Source organism: Mesitornis unicolor, unplaced genomic scaffold (assembly GCF_000695765.1).
Source record: "Mesitornis unicolor isolate BGI_N332 unplaced genomic scaffold, ASM69576v1 scaffold8073, whole genome shotgun sequence".
In the NCBI taxonomy this organism is placed as follows: Eukaryota; Metazoa; Chordata; class Aves; order Mesitornithiformes; family Mesitornithidae; genus Mesitornis; species Mesitornis unicolor.
This window is the reverse complement of record NW_010174209.1, coordinates 47,501-71,321: the sequence shown is the minus strand read 5'-3', so window position 1 is coordinate 71,321 and position 23,821 is coordinate 47,501. Positions and strand designations below refer to the sequence as shown.

General features: G+C 36.2%; 1 protein-coding gene across 1 annotated transcript in view; it reads left to right on the top strand.

Annotated features, from left to right (window-relative positions):
- GRIA2 (glutamate receptor, ionotropic, AMPA 2) overlaps window positions 1–23,821 on the top strand; it is a gene marked incomplete at its 5' end in the record, with an annotated part of 49,019 nt that overhangs the window by 18,935 nt on the left and 6,263 nt on the right. The window contains 7 exons of the mRNA XM_010180980.1: window positions 4,942–5,109; window positions 5,385–5,489; window positions 6,190–6,300; window positions 7,412–7,618; window positions 8,104–8,474; window positions 12,131–12,329; window positions 23,714–23,821. The exon at window positions 23,714–23,821 is cut by the window's right edge and continues 140 nt beyond it. Of these exons, the coding sequence (XP_010179282.1) occupies window positions 4,942–5,109; window positions 5,385–5,489; window positions 6,190–6,300; window positions 7,412–7,618; window positions 8,104–8,474; window positions 12,131–12,329; window positions 23,714–23,821 (1,269 nt within the window). The remainder of the gene's footprint in view (window positions 1–4,941; window positions 5,110–5,384; window positions 5,490–6,189; window positions 6,301–7,411; window positions 7,619–8,103; window positions 8,475–12,130; window positions 12,330–23,713) is intronic.

The window sequence follows — 23,821 nt, the reverse complement described above, 5'->3', positions numbered from 1 at the left end:
CTGAATTAGCAGCTCTGATGACCCCAGTGAGAAGAGTGGTGTTCTGGACTGGAAGTAATCTTGGGGGAGGAATTACAGTCCTGGAATCTCTTTCCTAATAGAGTAGTAGGTGAAACGGAAAGGCCAAGCACCTTGGGATTCAGAAATCCTCTGATCTTTGCTATATTCAGTTTTAAAAGGAGTGAAAGAAGGTCACTTTCCCTATAAATATTCTATAGCGGGAGTAAGGATAATTCAAGAGTTTGATTTCCAGGGATGTTGGCTTAGGCAGATGCCCAACTACCAGGGTGTGCCAATAAAGCAGCCTTTCGAAACCAAAGAAGGAGATACCTAAAAAACATAACCACGTCACAAAATCAGCAGGTTTTCTGGATAGCAGTTTTGGACCTGAACACTTAATTTTTCTAAGGTGGCAGGTTGCTCAAGGCATTCTTCACATCTGACATTCTGCCCAAAAGATTATGGCATTTCAGAGCAAAAATACCTGTGATTTGTTTAGCTGTTCTGTGCACACAGAATACTGGAATTGCATTTAAATAAAGGCTATCATCAAAATGGGAGTTGGTCTGGCTCTACAACCACTGGAAACAAAATTTAATAAAGAAATTGTGTTTGTATTTGATCCTGAAGACGGTAGCCGTTTCCCATCAGTTCATGAATTTTCTGCTAGCCCTTTCATCTGTTAGGCCTCTTTCAAATGTTTTCCAAAGTGTGTGTAATATTGTCCTTTTCCAAATAGCCCTCAGATACATTAATTAAAGACAGACCCTTAAGAAATAGGTGCCTGAGTTGCATTTGTTTGGTTGCATTGAAAGTCAAGAGGAGGTAGCTGCCAAGTTACTTCAGTAGTTCTTGACAAGTAGCTTTGCTTCTCATTCTTTTTGCTTGAGGTTTTATTTATGCATATACCCATTTTTAGTATATAATATATAAAAATGTAGAAATGGTTCTATAACTATATACCAATCTGTAGCAGTTACTTCTGGAATTACAAGCAGTTTGGTAGAATTTTATGAATGTTTTGGCCAAGAAGCACAATTATGGTACAAAGCACTAGGAAAAGGCGGTCCTGCTGTTGTGGTATTTGCTAGCACTCAAGTAGAGAACGACTTTGTAATGGGAAAAAAGCACAAAATTCAGATGAGAGATTTTATTGAATATAATCCTTAAAGCAAAATACAGCTGTATTACAAACAAGGTGATAAAATGCGTAGTGAACCATCGGGAAAAAAATTGCTAGTATAGAGCAGTAAGCTGAACATTTAATATACCAACAATCCACACACGGTTTGTGTCTTTGTTATATTTTTATTGCTTCTGATGTAGATTTCTTGATATTTAAGTACATTGAAATTGTTTAAATATAAGGAAAAATGCTGAATATTTGCTCATAGCAATTGATTCTACCCACTTGCTCTTGCAACAAAGGACTTTTTTGTGCGTCTTCAGCACATTGACAGGCATTGGGTTAAACACAAGACTAACAGGCTAACGTGTGATTGAATCTTTTCTAAAATCCTACAGCTTCAAAATAGGCATTAAAAAATCTCGTGCTTCTGGGAGTGTCTTCTGCAATTTCCTCTTCAAAGATTCAGTTACTGACTGCACGAAAGGGAATACTGGGCCTTTTAGTCGAGGATTTCTGGTATCTTCTGAATTACTTGACAACAGCTAAAGTTACAAAATTTAACAACCTGCCAGTTTTTCTTGGATAGCATATGATCAATATCTTCTGCTTTGTCTGGGATGACTTTGTTTTGTCTTTACTTTAAAATTCAATCTTCTCAATTGCAGCTTACAAATTTTATTAAGGTTATTAAGTAGATTTTAGATTTAAATCTAATAAAATTGCATATGGACCTTGTGTTTTCTCTTATTGGCAATTAGGGCATTTATTTATTTAGAGGGAGAGAATTATTTTCATCTGGCATGCATATTATCCATGTTTCATAGCAAATATCATAAACTCCTTAGGCACTTCGGTGCATTATATTGTAGTTTAAATTAACAGATTATTATTATCATAGTTTTAGAACTATGATGAAGCAAGATTTTGTGTGTGTATTTTTTGCCATACTTTAATTAATACAGGTGATTTTGTAGGAACCATAGGATAGTACCTGTATCATTTTATATTAAAGCTGCTGATTTTATCATGTAAAGTTGAAAGTAACTGCAAGGAAGTTAGGAGATTTACTCTGTTGTGAAAGTAAGAGGCTGCAAGAGGTCATCCCACTTCCACAGAATAATATTACAAATCTTGTTTCCAGTTATTTTAATAGTGCAGATCAGAACGTGGATGAATCTCCAGTCTAAAGCAAAGTGAATCAAGACAGAGCTAAAGCATCCTTTAACTTACGGCAATTTTATTTATGTATGCAGACACGCGCGCACGCACACACACGCACATGGATACCCCTCTGCAGGAGCAAGTTATGGATCTGTCATTTCTTGTTTATGGTAACGAGTTCACTTTGTTTTAGTTTGTCAGCTTTAAAACTATCTACAGTGTAATGAATGAATGTGATGAGCCCCATGAAGGGTATTAGAAGCTGAAAGTGTATGCAGATTAAAGCAGTAAGAAATGATGCATGGGCTGTTTGCTTTCATGACATCTACAACAACATGAAGATGTAAGGTGCTTGTAAAATATTTTAGATTAAAGCTGACTTAACCTAAATTAAAGCATGAGGGCTTTATATATATGATGACATGTATACACATGCAGATATATATATTGATAGGCAAAACCTTACACAAACTGACTGTGTGACTGAGTTGTGAATATTCAGGCCAGTAATTAGATTCTATGGGGATAATATCCTTGAGATAATACATTAAACATATCCCAATGATCAAATGAAACATAGATTAACTGAATTATATAGCACTATAACTTCTCAATTTCAAGCTATTGTTTTCTCTGCTACTCTTTGAGTATGTTTCAGTGGTTAATGACAGTGCTGTATCAAAACTCTAATGTGGTACAATATATTTCTGTACTGCAAAGCGCTGCACTTAAAGCTAGCCAGTCCCCAAAAACGATGAATCAGAGTCCTTTCTCTTCTCTCTGTTCCCTTCTCCTCATCTCCAAATCCAAATCCATGTCTACAACTCACTGCTACTGCAGTTGTAGAAAATACTATCAGCTAAATTAAAGCATGAGGGCTTTATATATATGATGACATGTATACACATGCAGATATATATATTGATAGGCAAAACCTTACACAAACTGACTGTGTGACTGAGTTGTGAATATTCAGGCCAGTAATTAGATTCTATGGGGATAATATCCTTGAGATAATACATTAAACATATCCCAATGATCAAATGAAACATAGATTAACTGAATTATATAGCACTATAACTTCTCAATTCCAAGCTATTGTTTTCTCTGCTACCTAAAGTATGTTTCAGTGGTTAATGACAGTGCTGTATCAAAACTCTAATGTGGTACAATATGTTTCTGTACTGCAAAGCACTGCACTTAAAGCAGTATTGCTAGCCAGTCCCCAAAAACGATGAATCAGAGTCCTTTCTTTCTCTCTGTTACCTTCTCCTCATCTCCAAATCCATGTCTACAACTCACTGCTACTGCAGTTGTACAAAATACTATCAGCTCCAGCCAGTCTTTCACTTTGTTCTTTTGTTCTGATCCCTTTAAAGATTTCAGTACAAGTTACCGGGAGAACTTTCTTGAGAAGATTCACATTAATCACCCAGCAAACTTATGCATCTGAGAAAAGAGTTCCACCTTCCTTTTCTTCCTCTCCAAGGTCTAACAGTTGCACACAAAAATGACCTCAATTCAGGAGCCTGCCTTGGTTACAATTACAAGAGCCTTCTGCATGACTTGAGCTAGCTAATTAAAATTCTCATTAAAGTCTGAGGCATTGAAGCAAAGAGCCAATATATCATTTCTCACCACTTTACAGTTTATGTATTTTCAGCATCTAATAGCCTTCATAGGGATCATTGCATTCATTCATAAGGCTGTAAGTAGTTACATTCTCGCCTACATTTCCAAAAACATCCCTTATATTTGGCATAATTGCGACATTCTGGACTCATAAAGCCCATCCAGCAAAGTCCTCGATGTGCGTGCACATGTGATTTCTGTTCCATTAGTTACTTGAGATGTAAAATTTTCCAGTCACTGAAAATAACTGCTTTTGACTGTTTAGCCCCAGCTTCTGATGCATGTAATGCAGTATTCTTCTCCGATGTCTCGAAAGTTGTAAAGCTCCTGATCTTGTGTCAGCCCAGGAAGATGTTGCTCTTCCTCACCTATGTTGCTCTTTGAGGGCCACCACTTCTTCCAGACATCTCAGCCCTAAACCTTGTTTTGCAGGGTGTTGGCAAGTTATTGCATATTTGAAAATAGCTACCATTGAGTTTTTGTATTTAACAAATAAAATTTGATCACATGTATATACATATGTGTGTTGGTTGGGTTGGTGTATATATATGTGGGAGGAAATGAAGTCTAGAGATTTGTCTATAAATACATCATCATGAAAAGTGTAATCAGAGGAACAGTTTCTTATTTTTAGTGGCTAACTCAAGTTAAATAGTAGAAATTATTTCTTTTTTTTCTCCTTTCACCTCCATGGACTTCCAGCCATATCTGCACACAGAAGGGTTACGCAGTCGTAGTTGGAAAGGAAGGTAATTCACACTGAAAACAGCTGTAAATCTTCAGGTTAGACTTAATGGCACTGCCCCCAGCCATTCTGATGAAGTAGTCTTTATTAACTTGCATAGATGCCCCTCAGAAGGTAGTGACCTCCAAACCAAAGAAAAACTGGTCTGATTTCAAGTGTATCTTACCACCCTTTTTCTTTTTAATATATTTCTGTGCTTAATAGATTAACAGGGACTGGAACACGTAGTGAATCTGAAGCTGGTTTTTAATTATATTTTTTCCCTTCTTTTCAGTATACATCTGCTCTGACCTATGATGCTGTTCAGGTGATGACAGAAGCTTTCCGTAATTTGCGTAAACAGAGGATTGAGATCTCCAGAAGAGGAAATGCTGGAGATTGTCTTGCAAATCCAGCTGTACCCTGGGGTCATGGTGTAGAAATAGAAAGGGCATTGAAACAGGTAGCTTCCCTGGTGTGAATGCTGGGATGAGTGCATGTGTGAATTTCTCCATAAATGCTTGAGAAGAACCTTCCATTCCCCTCACTTGCCTAGGTCTGGCTGGGAATAAAGTGGAAGTGAATGCCTCAGGGATGTGTCTTATACTAAAATAATGTATTGGGTATGGAAAAGAGTTTAAACTGAATGTTGAAATAATCATTTATGGAAATACAAAGTGTGTTTTCTAAAAAGAAACAAAATTAATTCTTATACCATTTTTATCTTCGTCTGTATAGGTTCAGGTGGAAGGTCTAACAGGGAATATAAAGTTTGATCAGAACGGAAAGAGAATCAATTTTACAATAAACATCATGGAACTCAAAAGTACTGGTCCTCGGAAGGTAATTTGAATTGTCTTACAGTGTCTTTAAAGGTTTTACCATGCTAAGCAACGAGTTAAGGTAGGTAATGAATCACTACAGATTATTAAAGCATGAGTTGTGATTATATTTATTCATTGAAAAGCAAAGTAAAAATATGTATTATTTATTTCTAACAAATACAAATTGTTACTTCTGGTAAGTACTACATAAGAGTATTTTCCTTTTAATTTTGCGGATTGAACTTTTTGCTTTCTGATCTGAGTTGCTAAATGTGAGCCAGTAGTTGGGGAAACATGCTTCGGGAATGGCAGATGCAGAATACAGCTTTTCAGTGATATTTCTTTAAATGTGATTGTCTTTCTGCTCTAATTCCACACCTTTCTGGAAAAGCCATTTTCTCATGTCTTCCTACTCTGGAGTATTTAATAATGCTTTCAATTCTATAGTGTGTAATATTGATACTAAAACCTGTTAATATGTGAATTAAAATGGTATATCTGTATTAGACAAATTTATGTGAACAAATGTTATTAGTTCAGTCTTGCTACTATTTGTTATAGTCTTTAACTACATAAATGGAAATATTGACACTGGGAGATCCATAGCTAAAATAGTTTCCTGTGGGCATAAATCAAGGACATAGTAATAACATGCTTTATCTTTTCTATGAAAGTTCATATTCACTGGTATCTGTGCATCCTATAAACTCTCTCTTTAGATTGGATATTGGAGTGAAGTGGACAAAATGGTTGTGAATCCTCTCGATGGCCCTCTTGGAAATGAATCTTCAGGACTAGAGAATAAGACTATTATTGTCACCACTATTTTGGTAATTAACCTCATATTTTGTCAGAAGACAGTCTGTCCTACGGTGATTTGTTTCTCATCATTGTGTTAGTTGGAATATACTGTCTTTTTGTTATTTGAGGTTGTGACCTGTTACTCATCATGATACATAAATAAAATCTGAAAATCAAGGAAATGTATGTGATTCAGTATGTGGTTTTGTTCTGTAGAAGACAAACGATCACTGATAAAACATCGTAGAAAATTACATTTTTTAGAGCTGAAGATCAAAATAAAATTCTTACTTTCAAGGGAGGGAGCTTTGTCTGTGAGGCAGAACCATTGTTTTAGTTTTGGATTTTGGCAAACAGGAAATAGACTCATTCTCATACTTCAGAATTGTAGCTGCTGTGGATTGCTGAAGTGTCAAATAAAACATTAAAAGTTGTAATCTAGTTGTCTAGAAAACAGTACTCTCATAGAAAAGCATTTTTCTCTAAGTTACAGAGCTTCTTTATCAGTTTGGGCAAGTTACAGGCTAGCATAGGAATTTCACTGGGTGCAAGAATAGTTTAGTAACAACTGAGCAAAGAGGAAATGCGTTACTTTATTATACCTATGACTCATCACCAGTTTTGCTCATGATAGAACTTTTCTGCATAGTTATAGATATTTTGCCTATTGTTTGTGTAGTAACTCAATAAAGATAGAGCCTGGAGAGCCTGAAGTGTTTTCCCAGGGAGGGATGTGGTTGTGAAATAGGAAAGAATTTTCTTGTATTAAGATAACAACAAAAGCAACTAAATACCTTTGCCTTCTTCCATCCAAACTGTATGAGAGAAAGAAACTGATTTTGGAACTTACTCTTTCATCTCTGAATGCATAACTCCTGTTAACATTCATGGTCATTATTAACATACTGCTGGGAATCACTATACCTGTAAGTACTGTTATTTGTATATGACTCTGGAGAATTAGATTTTAAATGTGTTAAGGACATGTCGTGTTAATAATTTATAGCTAACATATACGTAGCATGTATGATCCAGATGTTAACTTCTCTCTTTGTTTCAAATGTAAAAGGAAACTTATTAATCTATGAAGTGCACAACTGTCCCTTTACCAAGTAGCTAAGGCAAGTTCTTTCCGTGCAGGAGTCCCCATACGTCATGATGAAGAAAAACCATGAAATGCTTGAAGGAAATGATCGCTATGAGGGTTACTGTGTGGACTTAGCTACAGAAATTGCGAAACACTGTGGATTCAAATATAAGCTCACAATTGTTGGGGATGGCAAGTATGGGGCAAGGGATGCAGACACGAAAATCTGGAATGGGATGGTTGGAGAACTTGTTTATGGGGTAAGAAAACCTTTTATAATAAAGCCATTAAAGATGACTGGTGGAAGGAGTGGGATTTGGTTTAGTTTTCTCAGTAGAGGAAAATTATTTAATTCATTTGATAGAGAATTAATAACTTGAGTTGGCATGAAAAATTTTGAAAGTAAAGCATGGAATTGGATTTTTAAATTAATGTGGGGGAAGTGAGTGCACAATTCATCCATATGACCAGGTGAAAGACAGAGTACTAACACTTTTAAATGTCACATACTTTTAAAAGGGCATGTGTAAAAAGGGGATCTTGGAATAATACCAACCATACGTTTATATACATTTCAGTAAGAAGAGTTTCAAGTAAATTTTTTTTAAATTCTCCATAGGACACTGTTGGTGAAAGGAATGTTGGTGGTGTCTCTATTTTCCATTTGTGAAATGCAATAGAAACTGACTCGTTCTTTGCTCTGAGCATTGTATTAGCCATTATTCACTTTTTTCTTCCTTTACAGAAAGCGGATATTGCAATCGCTCCGTTAACTATAACATTGGTGAGAGAAGAGGTGATTGACTTCTCAAAGCCCTTTATGAGCCTGGGGATATCAATAATGATCAAGAAGCCTCAGAAGTCCAAGCCAGGAGTGTTTTCATTTCTTGATCCGTTAGCATATGAAATCTGGATGTGCATTGTTTTTGCCTACATTGGGGTCAGTGTAGTTTTATTCCTGGTCAGCAGATTTAGCCCATACGAGTGGCACACTGAGGAATTTGAAGATGGAAGAGAAACGCAAACTAATGAATCAACTAATGAATTTGGGATATTTAATAGTCTCTGGTTTTCCCTGGGTGCCTTTATGCAGCAAGGATGCGATATTTCGCCAAGGTTGGTTACTCGCCCATTTCAACTTTGTGCATTTTTAGTCTCAGCCATCTCAGCCAGAGGAGGTTCATGGTGCATATATTTTCACTCTCGGAAAGAATTAATTACTATGTTTTTTCCCTCCCTAAAATCACAAAAGTCCTTGAAGTAAAAGCAGCTGTTTGTGACATAGGGTCAGGATGTATTTGATCGATATTGTCTCAATGTCGATCATACGTTTGCTAAGTGAAGTTATATACACCATGCAGAGACTGCAAAATGCATAAGGTTCAAGTCATTCCATGCCTTCTTGGAGGGGTACCGTGTTTTTGCTGCATATTCCCATTTTACAGTTGACAGTGCATATAGTTCACAACAACTGTAATGGGAAAAAGGGGTAACATACTGGTCACGAACTACACAGGCAACACTTTCCCTCTGAAACTCACTATCTATCATAGCACAGTTGTTACTTCACTGTTTTCCTACAGGAGAGCCTTGGACTGAAAGAAAAATCTCTTGATGGCTCTGATTGCATGTGAATAGTTGCAAAACACTGCTGTTTTTCCATGGCCTAGTTTTAGAAAAGTCACAAAGGATATCGCTAAAACGAATTTGAAGGTCCAGTTTATAAATGCTTAATTCCTCCTGGATTTTCACCTGCTTTATTAGGGACAACTGTTAAGCACTTAAGTTAATTCCTTTGCAACTCATTAAATATTCTATTTCCCATGTGCACAAGCACTTCTAGCCTTGATTCAGGAAAGTGGTAAGTAGGTAGGTAAATAACTTGCTGCTTGAAGGAACTGTAGCGACAAGTGAAATAGGGCAACTGGGTTTAAGGAAATCAAATCAGAAGACTTACCTAATTATACCAAGCAATTTAAATTTCTTCTAAACATCCTAAAGTAAGACAGGGAGCAGGTCGATTCCTAGTGAATCTAGTGTCTAGTGTGCAAAATAAATCACACACCGTTTCTTATATTTGAGTTGTGCATCCCAAAAGGCAACAGCAGGTATTCAAGTTGTTCTGCTGTGGAAATAGCAGCATGTTTATTGTGAGCAATACTGAGCAATTCTGCGTAAAGGCTGGTGTATCGCAGTGAGATACGCCAGCCTCTATGATGAAAAACTTGGTAGGTTTGCCATACAACACCATAAGAGCTGTATACAAGGAACGAGACAGTGAAGAGAGCCGATCATTTCAGGTCATGAGGAGCTCGTTTAGTTTCAGTCCTTTGGGGGTTTTGTGTGTATTGATTACGCACTTCACAGGTTTAGTTGTCTGCAAAGTCTTCTATTAGCTACAAAATTATTTTTACTGAATCAAGGCCATAGTAGGATAACGATCCTTTTCATTGCTGTTATGTTACTGGCTATTAAAGCATGACAGTTGTTGTGCGTGGTTTGGTGACTTTTTGAAAGGTGATGTCAGAGTCATGATAGTAAATGGTCGTCATAAAAGGTGCATGAAACTAATCGTTTTTGAGATTCAAGAGTTAGTTTCAGTGAGGTGTTTAACAGCACTTTCTTTTATTACAAACATATTTTTGAGGAAAACTGTTAATTTATATATTACTTCTTCATTATAAAATATAAAAGGGCTGAAAACACCTGAGTTATTTTTATTCTTGCACCAAAACCGTCACTGTGAAATTTGAACTCCCTGCAAATGAATTAGAGCAGATATGAAAAGGAATCTCTTCAGACATCAGCAAAATGTCTTTGTGAAGTTAAATTTTGCCCTATTGTGCAAATTACTTATTTGTAAATATGAAACTTGGTGCACAAATTTACCTGTGCACAGAAATTGTTATTTTAGTGGTTAAAGCTCTGAATGAGATGCTTGTACAATTGCAGGCTCATACTAGGGTATAATTATCAATCTTTAGAAACTTTGAAATGTTCATTAAAAAATTATTTATTTATTTAACTGGGACAGGCCTTATGGGAAAATTCTTAATACACACCAAAAAATTGCTTATAAAAAGTCATGTGGGAGCATAATGTCTGAATTGGCATTGAGCTTATTCTTATTTTACCAAGTTGGTAGTGACTTTGCTAACAGATCTTCTACTGAAGATTATTATCACTTATAGCAGATGTAATCAGTACAACATAAAGTGCCATAAAATCAGCAATTAAATACACATTGTCACAGATTTTACTTTGCAAATATACATTGATCTTATAATTCAGTCTTACTGAATTATTCTGTGAGCAGATGACCTCCATGTCAAAATAAGTATATAATAGTTTGTCAAAGGTGACAGAAAGCATGTTTAGAGACTACATCTCAATTTAGAAGGAATTTGAAACAATTTCTTTCTATGGTCCTTTTTAATAACATATTCTGGACCTTATCTGACTTGATTTTCATGAATTCGATTGATTAGTGAGTTTGTTGTGACATGGAGTAATAAATCTTTTCACATCTGAATTATCACAGAGATTTTTTTACAACAGCAATTAGCAAAAATAATCATTTTTGTTCCCAGTTTAATAAATCAGCTTTACGTAACTATCATGTTCATATATCTATATATAGATTTACAGTTTTCTCTCTCTCTCTATATATATATAGTTTGTCCGAAATAGTTTGAAATCTAATTCACAATGCAGTAGGCTGGGTAAGTGATTTGTAATTTGTTTACTTAATAGATAGAGGAGACACATCAAGACATACCTAAGCTACTGCAACGCCTTAGTACTAGACTGGCAGCTGCATGCACATTTCTGCCAAATAATTAAGCACATCTCCAAAGATTATGTACTTCCTATAATGTCCTTCCTACAATGTCTTGTTTGGAAACAAAGTAGTAAGTAAGTTTGAAGTTTAAAGGATCGTTTAAGAAATGTCAGGTTGGACAATAATGGCAGTATGAGTAATTCTCTTATCTTAGTTTTCTAGTAATGAAAATCATTGAATTTCTCTAGTTGTGTGCTCTATACTGTTTTATATATTTTCTTGAGTTCTTTTTTCTTCTCTCTTCCTGAGCAGGCAAAACAAAGATCCATAAGAGCCCACCTGCTGCAGTTAAAAACATCAGATTATTATTCTTTAAAAATATACTTTCTTCACCATTTTTCTGTATTATCACTGATTGTTTCATGTCCAGTCCTCAGTTTGTTAAATGCTTGTATCAATCAACAGTTGTGTGCACTATTTAGTTGATGGGTATTCCCTGGGCCAGGTTTTATTGCAAATAATGCTGTTTGTTTCTGAGTGTAGATTGTCCACAGCAGCCATAAGCCATTGTTTTGTGGAAATCAGTCTTTGTCTGAATGTCTTAGGAAAATAAGCAAGCTAAGGGCACTTAATTTTTAAGTGCGTATTGGTTTATCTGAAAGCACTGTCACTGATTTTGTTTGAACCTCTTCATTATGTCACTCAAAATCACTTCAGAGGGAAGGACAAGCTTCTGTGTTAAATATCACACATTATGATGGGATCAGCGTCCTTTCAGGATGTTCAGAACTCTGAAGAACTGGATCACTAAATTCTCCCCAAAGTAAACTCTGGAGTCCTGATTGCACAAAGTCCAGGAGATGTAGTGAAGTATAGTCAATTGCATTCATTTCCCTATGGTATAATGCATCATTTGCATAAAACTGATAACATGTGTTCCTTTTTAGGACTTTCATTTCACTTTACAAATCCATTTCATACTTGTTATTAGATCCCTGTCTGGGCGCATTGTTGGAGGTGTGTGGTGGTTCTTTACCCTCATCATAATCTCATCCTACACGGCTAACTTAGCTGCCTTCCTGACGGTCGAGAGGATGGTGTCTCCCATTGAAAGTGCAGAGGATCTTTCCAAGCAAACAGAAATTGCTTATGGGACATTAGATTCTGGCTCCACTAAAGAGTTTTTTAGGGTAAGAATATCTACTTTTTAGATTTCTGTTTTGTTTCAAATAGGTCTTCACTCATGTAAATGTGTTTTCCCTGGGCTTTATTAAAAGGTTGCTATAAAAATGTGGTATGTGAAGCCTAGCTCTCAAGTATAAGTGGTTTTGTTTGTTCCTTATCCTTACGCTTTATTATCTATATATAAATATAAGGGTCATGTTATGAATATGCAAAGCAAAAGTGGCTGCAAGGAATTACCTGCAAAATACTCCACTGTGAAGTAAAACACAAGGTATGTTCAGAGAAGGAGATTGATGTTCATCTAAGCTGTAAGACAGGAGCTAATTATTAGAAACAAGGCTATTTAATATTTGTGCTATATTTTAAGTAGTCACAGAGTGAACGGGGACATGAGAAGATGCACTGTCATATTTTAATAAGTATTTCACGTGATTTTTCAAGTGTGCAGATGGAGAATGGGATACAGCCCTGTTGGCTATGTAGTGTATGAAGTAAATCCATGCCTGCTTTTGAAAACAGTTACTGCTTGTATTTGCATTACAGTAATGTGTTGGAAGCCTGTCAGCCCTGGAATTGGATCTGAAGTGCTACAAATATGAAAAACCTTTCATTTGTATGTTTTTGAATGGATGATGATAAGTGTTAAGTTTAAACAAAGCGTATTTTAAAAATAGGTATAAATACTATGTTTACATTTCAAACATAGCCTGCCATGAAAGTGAAGGAAAACAAGTTCTTACAAATATTATTTATATAATGTGTATTTAGAGCAGAAACTGCTAGATTATGGTTTTCACTGGATCCTTTGATGCATACCTAACTGGTAACGTACGAAATAGGAACCATACTTGTTTCAACTGTAGAAAAGCATTATTTGGTGATTTTAATGACAGGTCCAGTAATAAGATCTGCTGCTGTCTGCATTCATGTTGGCCAAACCAAAACTACTATTGGGTGTGTAAGCTGGTGAAAATGAGATCAGGTTTGTGCTAAGAGTGTTTAGAAGCGTTTAGAAGCGTACAAGCACGTACTTCTGGTTTTGTGAGCATAAACCATTCAGATCATGGCTATTGGGAATTGAACGTGCACTAACAGTGGGTCAGTTCTTTTGCATAGTTTCTCTTTAGAGATTTCTAGGCTTTCTTTTAAAACAAAAAATGTGTGTATGTGCATGCGTCAGTATGTAGTTTTTGTGCTCGTAGCACATACATATCATCTTTTCAATTACATTTTGACACAACTAATGTTACTAGTGATTACCTGAGCATTAAGAACTTATTTTTTTAAAAATCAGGTGGAGGCTTTCTGAGTGCATAGTCTTCACCTTCTGTTAAGTTAGCTTTGGCTTGGCACAAACAATGTTATAATGATCTCTGGAAATTTCTTCTCAGAAATTTCTATCACAAACAAGTTGGTGCGTAATAATGCAACTCTTTAGCCTAATGGCTCTATCTACTATTTGCTAAAAATCATTTAGATTTGCTCAGTTATTTTTCAAGAAATAACAGCTGTCAGAATTTCTTTCTAGGAGACCTGAAACCCTCTCTGCTGAAGGCAATGGGAAAGCAGTCTCTAGCACTAAGGAGACTATAATTTCACCAGGAGTATTTCTGTATGGTGACTGGATTGGAGTGGATATGTGATTTTTTGTATGACCTAACATTAAGACACAAATTATTTGACCAGCTGGAAACAATTTTAGTATTTTTCTAGCTGCAGCTTATAAGAGACTGGCTTTTTCTCTGTCAATGTCATGAGTTAAAAGAAATATTTGGGGGTTTGTTTTTCACAGTCTGTTTTCTCTTTAAGAAGTGCCATGATTTGCAAGTTAGTTTACTATTGATGAAATGTATACTGGACCTAAAATCTTCACTAATAGAGCCCTAATTCCTAGAACAGCACAGAATTAGGGTTTGTCATATACTGGGGATGAGAACAGTAAACTGAATTTTCTTTGCTACTTAAACATGTTTTCTGTTAATACTTTACACAAGTGGAAAAGAGGTGTTTCTCAACATTTTCCAGAAAGGAATTCTCAGCAATAAGCTAGATGGTGAAAGTTAGCTGAAAAGTCCTGTCTCTAATAGCTGAGTATATGACATATGATATAATATATGAGCTGAGTATATGATATTAATTGAAAGAGGTTGGTTCAAGTCTTTGTCCAGCTCCTATGACTGCTTCACCAAGATGAACTCGTTAGGATATTACATTAGCTTGGGTACATCAGGGATGTCACAGTAGCTTGTCCTCAGTTTTGTTTTAGGATTCTAGTCTTCCAGCCACCTACGGTAGATACATACCAGTTCATGCCTGCAATGGCTGTGGCTGGCTCCAGTGGCTACCATGGCAAATAAAGTAATCCAAATACAGATTAGAAACACACAGGTGGAGGAAAAACAGTGGCTGACCACACACCCTATGGGCAGTATGGGAGTTGTTGTAGAAACTGGTCCATATCACTTGACTTGGAGATAACAGCCTTGGCAGTCATGACAAAAGATGATACTGCCTTTGCACTTTCCCCTATTTTAGGTACATAGTCTTTAACTTTAAAAGCAGTAGGAGATAGTCTTGCCAACAGTGAATGGAGCATCAGCTGGCACTGAATCAAGTAACATAACTGAGAAAAAGGAATGAAGAGGCATTGTACTCCTGAGTTCCTAGTGCTGATTTAAGATGAGAAGTTGACGCTTGATACATCCTGCAGAAATAATAGGTTTAAGAGTATTTTTAAAAGAAAAAACAAAAAGGTAATGACAGAGCTTTTCTCAGCAAGAAACTATTACTTCTTAATAATAATGTTATAGATACACAGTTTTTCATCAATGGCAGATCCTTCGGGTCTCTTGATTATGTATTTGTAAATACCACAATGTGTAGTTCTTTTCCTCAGAAGATCTCAAAGTTGCTACTAGAACTGCAAGTACAATGCAAATCTTCAGCGTTCTGTTCCACTAAGTTGGGATACTTAACACTGCTGATACTTACTAGTGCCTCTGTCTTAGGGATGGTGCTTTTAGAGTTCTTAGTGCAACCAGAAGCCTAGGCAAAGATAAAACGTGTATTGCTGTGGCATTTTCTCTTGGGTTTATGACCTGAAGTAATGGGCGAAACATCAAAGAAAATGTGTGTGGCCCTGGTTTTCCAGAAGTGCACTGTTTTTCACAAATCAGTACTGGATTTCAGTGATGAGACTGTGGACAGGACTGAAAGCACAGCTTGGATGATCCGGGAGTCATTTCACTTGATCTTGTACAGGCGCATCATCTCTATAGCTGTCAGATCACAGGTACTACTTCGTGGAGTGGTAAATGGTGGGGCCGTGGAATTTCATCACTCTGATACGTACTATTGACACTATCCACAGTCACACAGTATTTTTACCTTCAGTGATTTCTGCTGTAAATACGGTTGATGTATGCATTAACCAAGATACACAGTTAAACTTTGAAGGGGAAATAAAAGTCACTAACCCAAGAAGACAAACTACTGCTCCCCTAACACTGCAAAAATTAATTTTAAAGCATTGTCTGCGTGTGTTAACTCCTGAAGTTGCCTTGCTTACTTTCATGGATGTACAACACTGGAAGAAATTACAACTGCGTAAGTATGCAAGCTTAACACTCCCTGGAACATTTCCGTGCTTTCCACCTGCTTGAAGGTATATTGAAAATAAATATCAAAGATACAAAGTGAACAAAAGCTAATTACTTTTACAATTCAATCATATTTTCGTTGTATTTTATGCCTAGCGCTATTCATCAAAAATATGCACAAAGCTGATAGACAAGTGAAATCCATCTTTCTGCCTTTTTCCCCACTTTAAAAGATGAATTGTAACTAGTCCGATGTTTAAGGTAAAAAGGCATCTCAAAAATTGACGTGCAGACCAATAATTAGAGTAATTTACATTCTCTCTGCGTTATTTTTTATTTAAAATCGTATGCACCTATTTTTGAACTGACAGCATGACATGGACAGACCAGTCTGTTTCATTCGAACTGTTTTGGTGGCCTTTAAGAGTAAATCCTCTGCCAAAGTAAAAGCAAGCAGAACTGCTCCATGACGAAGAAGTATTCAGTAGCATTCACTGAAAAGGCTATGAAAGAGTTTCTTATTCTTGCTTGAGAGGCAAGAGTTCCAGAATGAAAATTTGGGCATGGGAATAGTGCCAGAGGGTTGATAATTCACGCTGTCTTATAAAGATGTCCTTTTCCATAGTGAAAAGCCAGCAACAAACATAAGAAGAGCTGACAAGACCCCTTGAGTCATTTCTCCTGCAAAAGTCTTGTCTGTTGGGAGGCAAAGAGAATTTGGACTGAAGATTTGTAGTGTTGTCTTTTCTGAGGATCTTCAGCATGGTCCAGTGCATCTAGGTTTATGAATACTTTGAAATGTTTTTTAACTTACAAAGGTATTTAAATTGATTATTTTATTACAAGAGGTAATAAAATCTCTTATAAAAAGAGAGAAAGCATACAGCAGTCTGTCTTGCAAACCTCAATCTGTCTTTATACTCATCAAGTCATTCTAAAAAAAAACCGCATAGAAAATCTCTAAAACCAGTGAGAGGAGACACTTTGGTTTTTTAAATGAAATTGAGATTAAAAAAATCTTCATTTTTTGAAGTTTGAGATGTAGAAGATCTATAGAGCATGTGTTTCCAGAGTTAAATTTTGACTATGTTCACAGAAGCTTTTGAGAGGTGAAAAAGACAAAAGACTCAGTTACGAAATCATCTGTTACTTCTATAGTTTACCACAGACTGCCTTTAAGGAGGCAGAGGCTATAGGACTGGCATTTCACCAGTCTGTGAAGGAGATATGATTAGAGACTATGGGTTTGGCTTTTTAAGTTTGACAGAAAAAAAGGGTACATGGCTGAAATACTGAGGAGTGGTAGATCTGAGCACTTAGATAACGGGAACACTGCCCTTTGCATCCAGTAGCATGTTAGTGAAGGTACAGTTGTATTTTTTTGTGGTCTAGAGGGTTCAAGTGATGAATTTTCCGTTGTTTTCTTGTTTTTTGAGGTCCTTGCATCTGGGAAACACATAAAAGAATTGATTTAGGCCATTGTGAAAAGTCATTTTAAAAGAAAGAATGCAGTAATCAGTGTTCTTTTTTTTATCCGCTCTTTGTTATTTTCCAAGTTTCATGTATTTCTCTCTCCACATTACCCAAAATCCTAATGTCTTCTGCAGACACCTCAGTGAGCCTAGTGAGCAAAACACTGTGGTCATTCAGAAACCTTGTTACTTATATTGCTCAGAAAGCCGAATTTCAAATTAATGTTTGCATATTTATGAAAAATAAAATCTATTCCTTTCTAATAGAATTTTCCTTCCTTGTTTGTAAGGACAAATTTTGTCTGATAAAAGAAACACACAGTTCCCTGCTCTCCTCTTTCAAGGTTTCATCAAGTTTTCTTAGATGTTCTAATCAAAGTATGCAGTGTAACAGGTAATTTTGTGCTGGGCAAAAATGAATTTGCAGCAATATAGTTTGAAGGTTCTCCTGTGCTTTTTGTAATTTGTTTTTGATTGATGCACTCTGAAGTAAGTATAAATGAGCATAGGTTCTGTTTGCAGTGCTGGGGCAGGACATTCCATAATACCACACTTGTTATGGTTAGAAACATTGTTTTATTTTCCAGCCTAAATGTATTTATAACTAGTTTATCCTCTGTTGTTACAGTACATTAATAATTATTATGTAGATTTTTTTAACCTTAGTGTTTATTTTCTTGATGCATTAATACAGAACAAGTATGGCTTGGGTTTTTTTTTCTGAGCTTTCATCTCTCAACAAAACTGTATTTATCCTTGATTTCAAGCAAGGCAGTTTGGGCACAGATCATCTCATAGTTCTGTGTGTGTGTTAGTTTGAAGTAATTGTTCCTGAATGTGGATGGGCAGAGATGTACATTGTATGCCATCTGAGATCTCGGCAATGCTCTATACAAAGGCATTAATGTATCTCTGTCTTTTCTGGAAATAACTTTCTCCCACTTGTCTTGCACTGTCTTCTAGTAGTCATTTTGATCATAGTGATAGGTTTGTATTTCTAATTCTTCTGTTTTTATTAACTGAAGGACTTCAGTTTTATTGCGGATTTTCTTATTGGTCCCAAAGTGCTGGACTATGCTTTTGAACTGGAAACTTCCATTTCGTTTCTATCATTCTAGTGCTCTGCATTTTCCACTTCTCATATAAATAAATAATTTCCCACTGTCTGGCTTGATGTGTTTTGATATCCCAATTTCCTTTCCTTACAAATCCTACTCATTTCTGTCTTGAAATATTTTCACTGTGAAATGTCATCTGAAGCTGTGCATGCTGTGCAGTATTTCAGACTAAAAGAGCTGTAGTTGCTTTGAATGCTTTGTCATTTCTGCTAAGTCCAAGGAGTATATTTATGGTTCTGGAATTTGGGAATAGCCCCTGCAGCTCACTACAGATCTGTGATTGCTTGAGAAAGTGCTTTTGTGTTTTGGGATTTAGTTTATTTCCTCTCCCTCAGTATGGGTGCAATAAGTTCTTTTTGTTTTGTATCCATCTTGTTTTGATTATTTCCATTTCTGTGTCCTCATTCCTTTTACTTATCCTTTACTTTAATCTAATCAAAACCAAAGCTAAAGTATACATTTAAGTTATGGTCCTCTGCGTAGTCTTTGTTCTCAGCATTTCTTCCCCCCACACCGCAGGTACACTTTCTTTTCTCCCATTCCTTTTTCACTCATGACGTTAAAAAATCTGCCGCTATTTGCTGGGTTTTTTCAGTTGCATTTATATGACATGCTGTTCTTTTATGTTATCAGATTTTCCCTGATCAAATCAAGGTTCTACTTAAAATCTACATTTGTATTACAGCAGTGGAGCAAAGCTGTAGTAGTAGGTCCTGCAACGTGACTGTCGTACCGCTGTCCCCCTATCAGCAGGTTTATTCCAGGAAAGTTAATTCTAGGAGTGGGCGGCGGATTTTCCTTGTGACCAGCACTTCAGAAAGAACTGATGGATTTAGGTCGTCGTTGTGTAAATTAGTTTGTGTGACATTTACCTGAGTTTTTTGTGAAATGAGATTGAAATGGTCTGCTTTGATTTTATGAGTGTGCTGAATGCTGGGGAGGAATTTCGATTCTGTTGGAATGAAAATTAATGAGTCTTGGAGGAGGAGTAATTTCGGCAAGTATTTTAACAGCAGTTAAATGGTCTTGAAACTTTTAACACATCCCTTTGTAAGACAAACCTTCTTGAACACTTAACTCTTTAAATCACATGGAGATTATGATGATGACGTAAGGTCCATATTCTTGGAGAAAATTATTTTAAGTAGGCTTTTGAGGTAGAATGTTATAAAGTTTTTACTAATAAGACCAAACGTATTAAAGATACCTTTAAGTAGCTCAATTAGGTAATGGAAACTGGAAAGCAATAAAACGGCATCTTAAGAACACATAGCTGGTTTTTAACAGTGCTGAATAAAATTATCAATATATTGCAAAATTTAGATCTTCTATCTATTTGAACTTTCATTCACTTTAAGTATTCACCCATTATAAGCAAGGCTAAGTGTTTTAAAGTACTTAATCTTGAGTAATCTAATTAAAGAGACTGAAAAACTAGGTTTGTCCTCTTTTTTTTTTTTTAAATTACCAATAACTGATTTACTGTGTAAATTTGCAAGATGCATTTGTTGTTACACTTTCCAGCTACTGGTGACAGTAGCAATTCCTGTCCTTTTATTCAGTAGGGAAGGTCAACAGGATGGTTACACAAACCATATTTGGGAATTAAAGTTCTGCTCCCATGGTACAAGTTGTCTAGTAGAGTGTTAGTTGTCTGAGGAGCTATTTCTGTCAATGACATACTCATTACAGCACCCCAATTTTAAGAATAATAGGTCTTTGAATGACAAAATGGAAAAGTTATCTGATGACCCACAAAATACAGTTAATTAATTTGATTAAAGCTTTGTGTAATTTAATTTCCTAATGAGTTTCTTAATGGTGGCAGTGTTTTACATTTAAATGGGATGTGTAGTTTGTGATAATAATAATAATTTTCATAGTCAAAGTGCCCAGTGGTGCCATGATATTAAAAAAGTGTTAGCTCCTGGGACATTTTTGGATCTGTTACTGTATTTTCATAGAAGTGGTAAATAATGTGAGAAAAAGTGTTCACTGTGAATATTGGGGTCTTGTATTGTCATGTTGATGTTGATTGTAATACCAAAGTTATAATTAACTTTTAACATTTCTTATATACACTGGAGTATCACCTTGCAGTAGCAATCAGCCACACTAATTAGGAGCAGTGCGGATTATTGCCATATTTTTCCATTCTTGTATTTGAATAATAGAGCAGTTCCCTAGCTTGAATCACATGGTAGAAAGTTGTGGTGGTTTTTGTGGAGCACACTTTTTGCATCCTTTAGCTCTACCTTTCAAATGAAAGACAAATTCTGAAAACAAAATAATGAAGAAATAAAATGACAGAGTTCTAAGAACAGAATGTATGACAAAATATATTGTGTAGCAATATTAAAAAAGTCCTTAGAAGTCAAAGTATCCCCTAGGTAGTTGCTCTTTGCTGCCCTTTATTTTTTATGAGTCTAGACAAAGTCAAGGACTAGGTAGGGATCAGCACTGAGCTGTATGAATTCCAGTGTGATGTTTTCCAGCGTTCTTGGTCATGGCAAATTCAGAGTGCTATTTTCTGGTAATGTATTTCATTACAGATTGTTATTTCCATGGTTGCTGGGTCAGGTACACGTACCTACATTTAGACTGCAAGGACCCTGTGAGCCACCTAGTGGGAGGTTTCTTCTTGACATGATCATTTGGGAAATCTGTTCCTTGCACTTTTCCCGTTCAGACATCCAGGACCAGCCCCACAGTCTGTCGTGGGACTTCCCTCATGATTCCCACTTACCTGTTGTGATCAGATTTCTGTGAAGTAACGGGGAAATGGGGAGCTGCATTTATTTGAGGTTGAGTGACAAAAGCAGAAATTACTTTGCTCTGTTACATGTTATACCTCAAAACCTGTGAAAGGTCATTTCAATAAACCAGGAAACAAGAGAGTGTGAAAAGGCAATTAAGTCAGTTTATGAACCTGTTCATGACAGTTACCTAACTGGAATAAAGAATGCTTACTTATTTAGTGTTTGAATGTTTGTGCAAGACGAAAATAACATTTTAAGTGTCAGCGTAACCTCTTCTCTTCCACAACGCGAGATGCAAATATCTTCTAATGGAAGTTGTAGTGACAGGCACCTGGATGTATGTTGTCTGCTTTGGGCTGAACCAGTCATGTAAGGCAGCTCTAAACCCACTATGTTTCCCCCTTTATAAAGCAAACCTATGGTAATAAATGAAGTATCATGGTAATAACTTTTATAACGCTGACTTGGATCTGCAGGTGGGAGTCTCGGGCATGGAGTGTCATTTGCTATCTGTTAGCGGCATGTACTTGTATATCCACGTATCAGGTAAATTACAGACAGAGAAAAGTGCAATATTGGATTTTTACTGATACAGTACACAGGGATACTTTACTCTGTGAACTGACTTTTCAAAGATGGTGCAATGTACCATTACTTAGGATTCCCCTATTTTTTAGGATCGTGTTTATTAGGATTTGCTTGGATGGAACAAGAATAGTGCATGTGCAATATTGCAGATGTTTCAAGAATATGAAAAACCCACTGCACCTTCAGCACAGTTATTTTTCTCAAGTCATTCTGGTCATACTTAGTATATCGTGCCCTTCAGGTACTAATGGGTATGCTGAGTATGTGTAGATCAACACATGACTGTATGCAACAACAGATCTGGAAAGGAACTTTCATACAGCCAGTTGTGCCAATGCACATGTAGATTCTGGTAATAGTTGGAATATTTAGATGTTAGAAGACTTTCAGTGGCACCTAGTACTACCAGAATTTTTAGGACTAGTAGATGTACAGGGGCCACGAAGGAATCTGAGCCTCAAAATCTTCCTTGACCACATTTCTGGACAGGAAAATAAAGGTAAGTCTGGACAAATGATAATGCTGCACTACAAGAACAGTGAAGCCTTGCGAGATGGAGCATTACTGCTGCTTTTATCCTTGATTCATTTATTTTTAAAATGGTATGATTACAGATATTCTATTTATAGCAGAATTGCAGTTCTGAAGTATATGTTACAAGATGTCTGTAGTAGAGAAGTGCTTCTAATGCATTTTATTATAGTGCAGATTTAGTATACTTGCACATATAATAGTAGTATCTCACAGAGAACTAAGATAACTACAAAACCAAATAGTCTTGGTTTTCTGCAGCAAAGTAGAAATTTAATAATAGCCGAGTTAAATGCAACATGGTATTAATTTTTGCAGTAGGTTATTGTCTTAGTATATTTAGGTTGTCTTTTTAAGAAGTTCATTTAGGGTTGATTGTCAACTACAATGGTAGTGCTACAGCTATTTGTACATGTAAAATGTGAAATGTTAGTGCATTTATGTTTTCTGCTCAGCTTACATGGGGGAGGTGATAAAAACCATATATTTCCTTAATTCTTCATTAGAATTGTGTGGTATGTGACAATATGAGAAATCTAGCTTCATGTACTCTTTCCAACTGGTGATTGTTAATGACCCTGGCTTGTCCTGTGTCCCACTCTGCCTGCTTTGTCTTTGATAACACTGCTTCCTTTTTGGTGACAGCTAGGTAGCAAATTCTGTTTTCCTCTATTTTTTTGTCTAGGTTAAAAAATGGTAATCAATTGGTAGTTAAAACTGCCACTTATAGTTATAACTACCAATTGGTTAAAGCAAAAGAAACGTACTTCAGGTGACGATCTTTCCGAAAGAAAACCCCGACCTGCTGACTTGAGTTGGTGAGGCACGCGGAGTATTACAAATAAGAACAGCCTTGAAACAGGTGCCTCGCTATTAATGTTGCCTTCAGGTTTCACGGCAATGTTAGTTTCCTCTGTGGAGCAATCTGAAGTTTTTGAGTGCCGCTGGCACATTTCAGCTCACTTCTCGTTTCCGTAAGGCACGGCTGCAGAGAGCTGCAAAAAAAGAAAATCGTCTTGTTTGAGTGGGGATTTCTGATTGATATTTTGCTGAAGTTTCTATATAGATCTTATCTTTTGATCTGGCACACCTCTTATAAAGTGGAAGTAGCACTGTTTGCTTCAAATCTTTAACAAATATAACAAATACCTAAAGCCATATATACAATGACAGCATAATATTAATAGAAAAAGAGAATGTAGGTGCTGTTTTTCAACATTGAGTAACAAACTTGCCTAAAAATGACATAATCATATTTTCCCAGGTGTGCTTTTGCTGTCCACATAAAGATTAGTTAATTAGGCTTCATATTGTCTCCACAGAGATCTAAAATTGCAGTGTTTGATAAAATGTGGACCTATATGAAAAGTGCAGAACCATCTGTGTTTGTGAGGACTACAGCAGAAGGGGTAGCTCGAGTACGGAAGTCC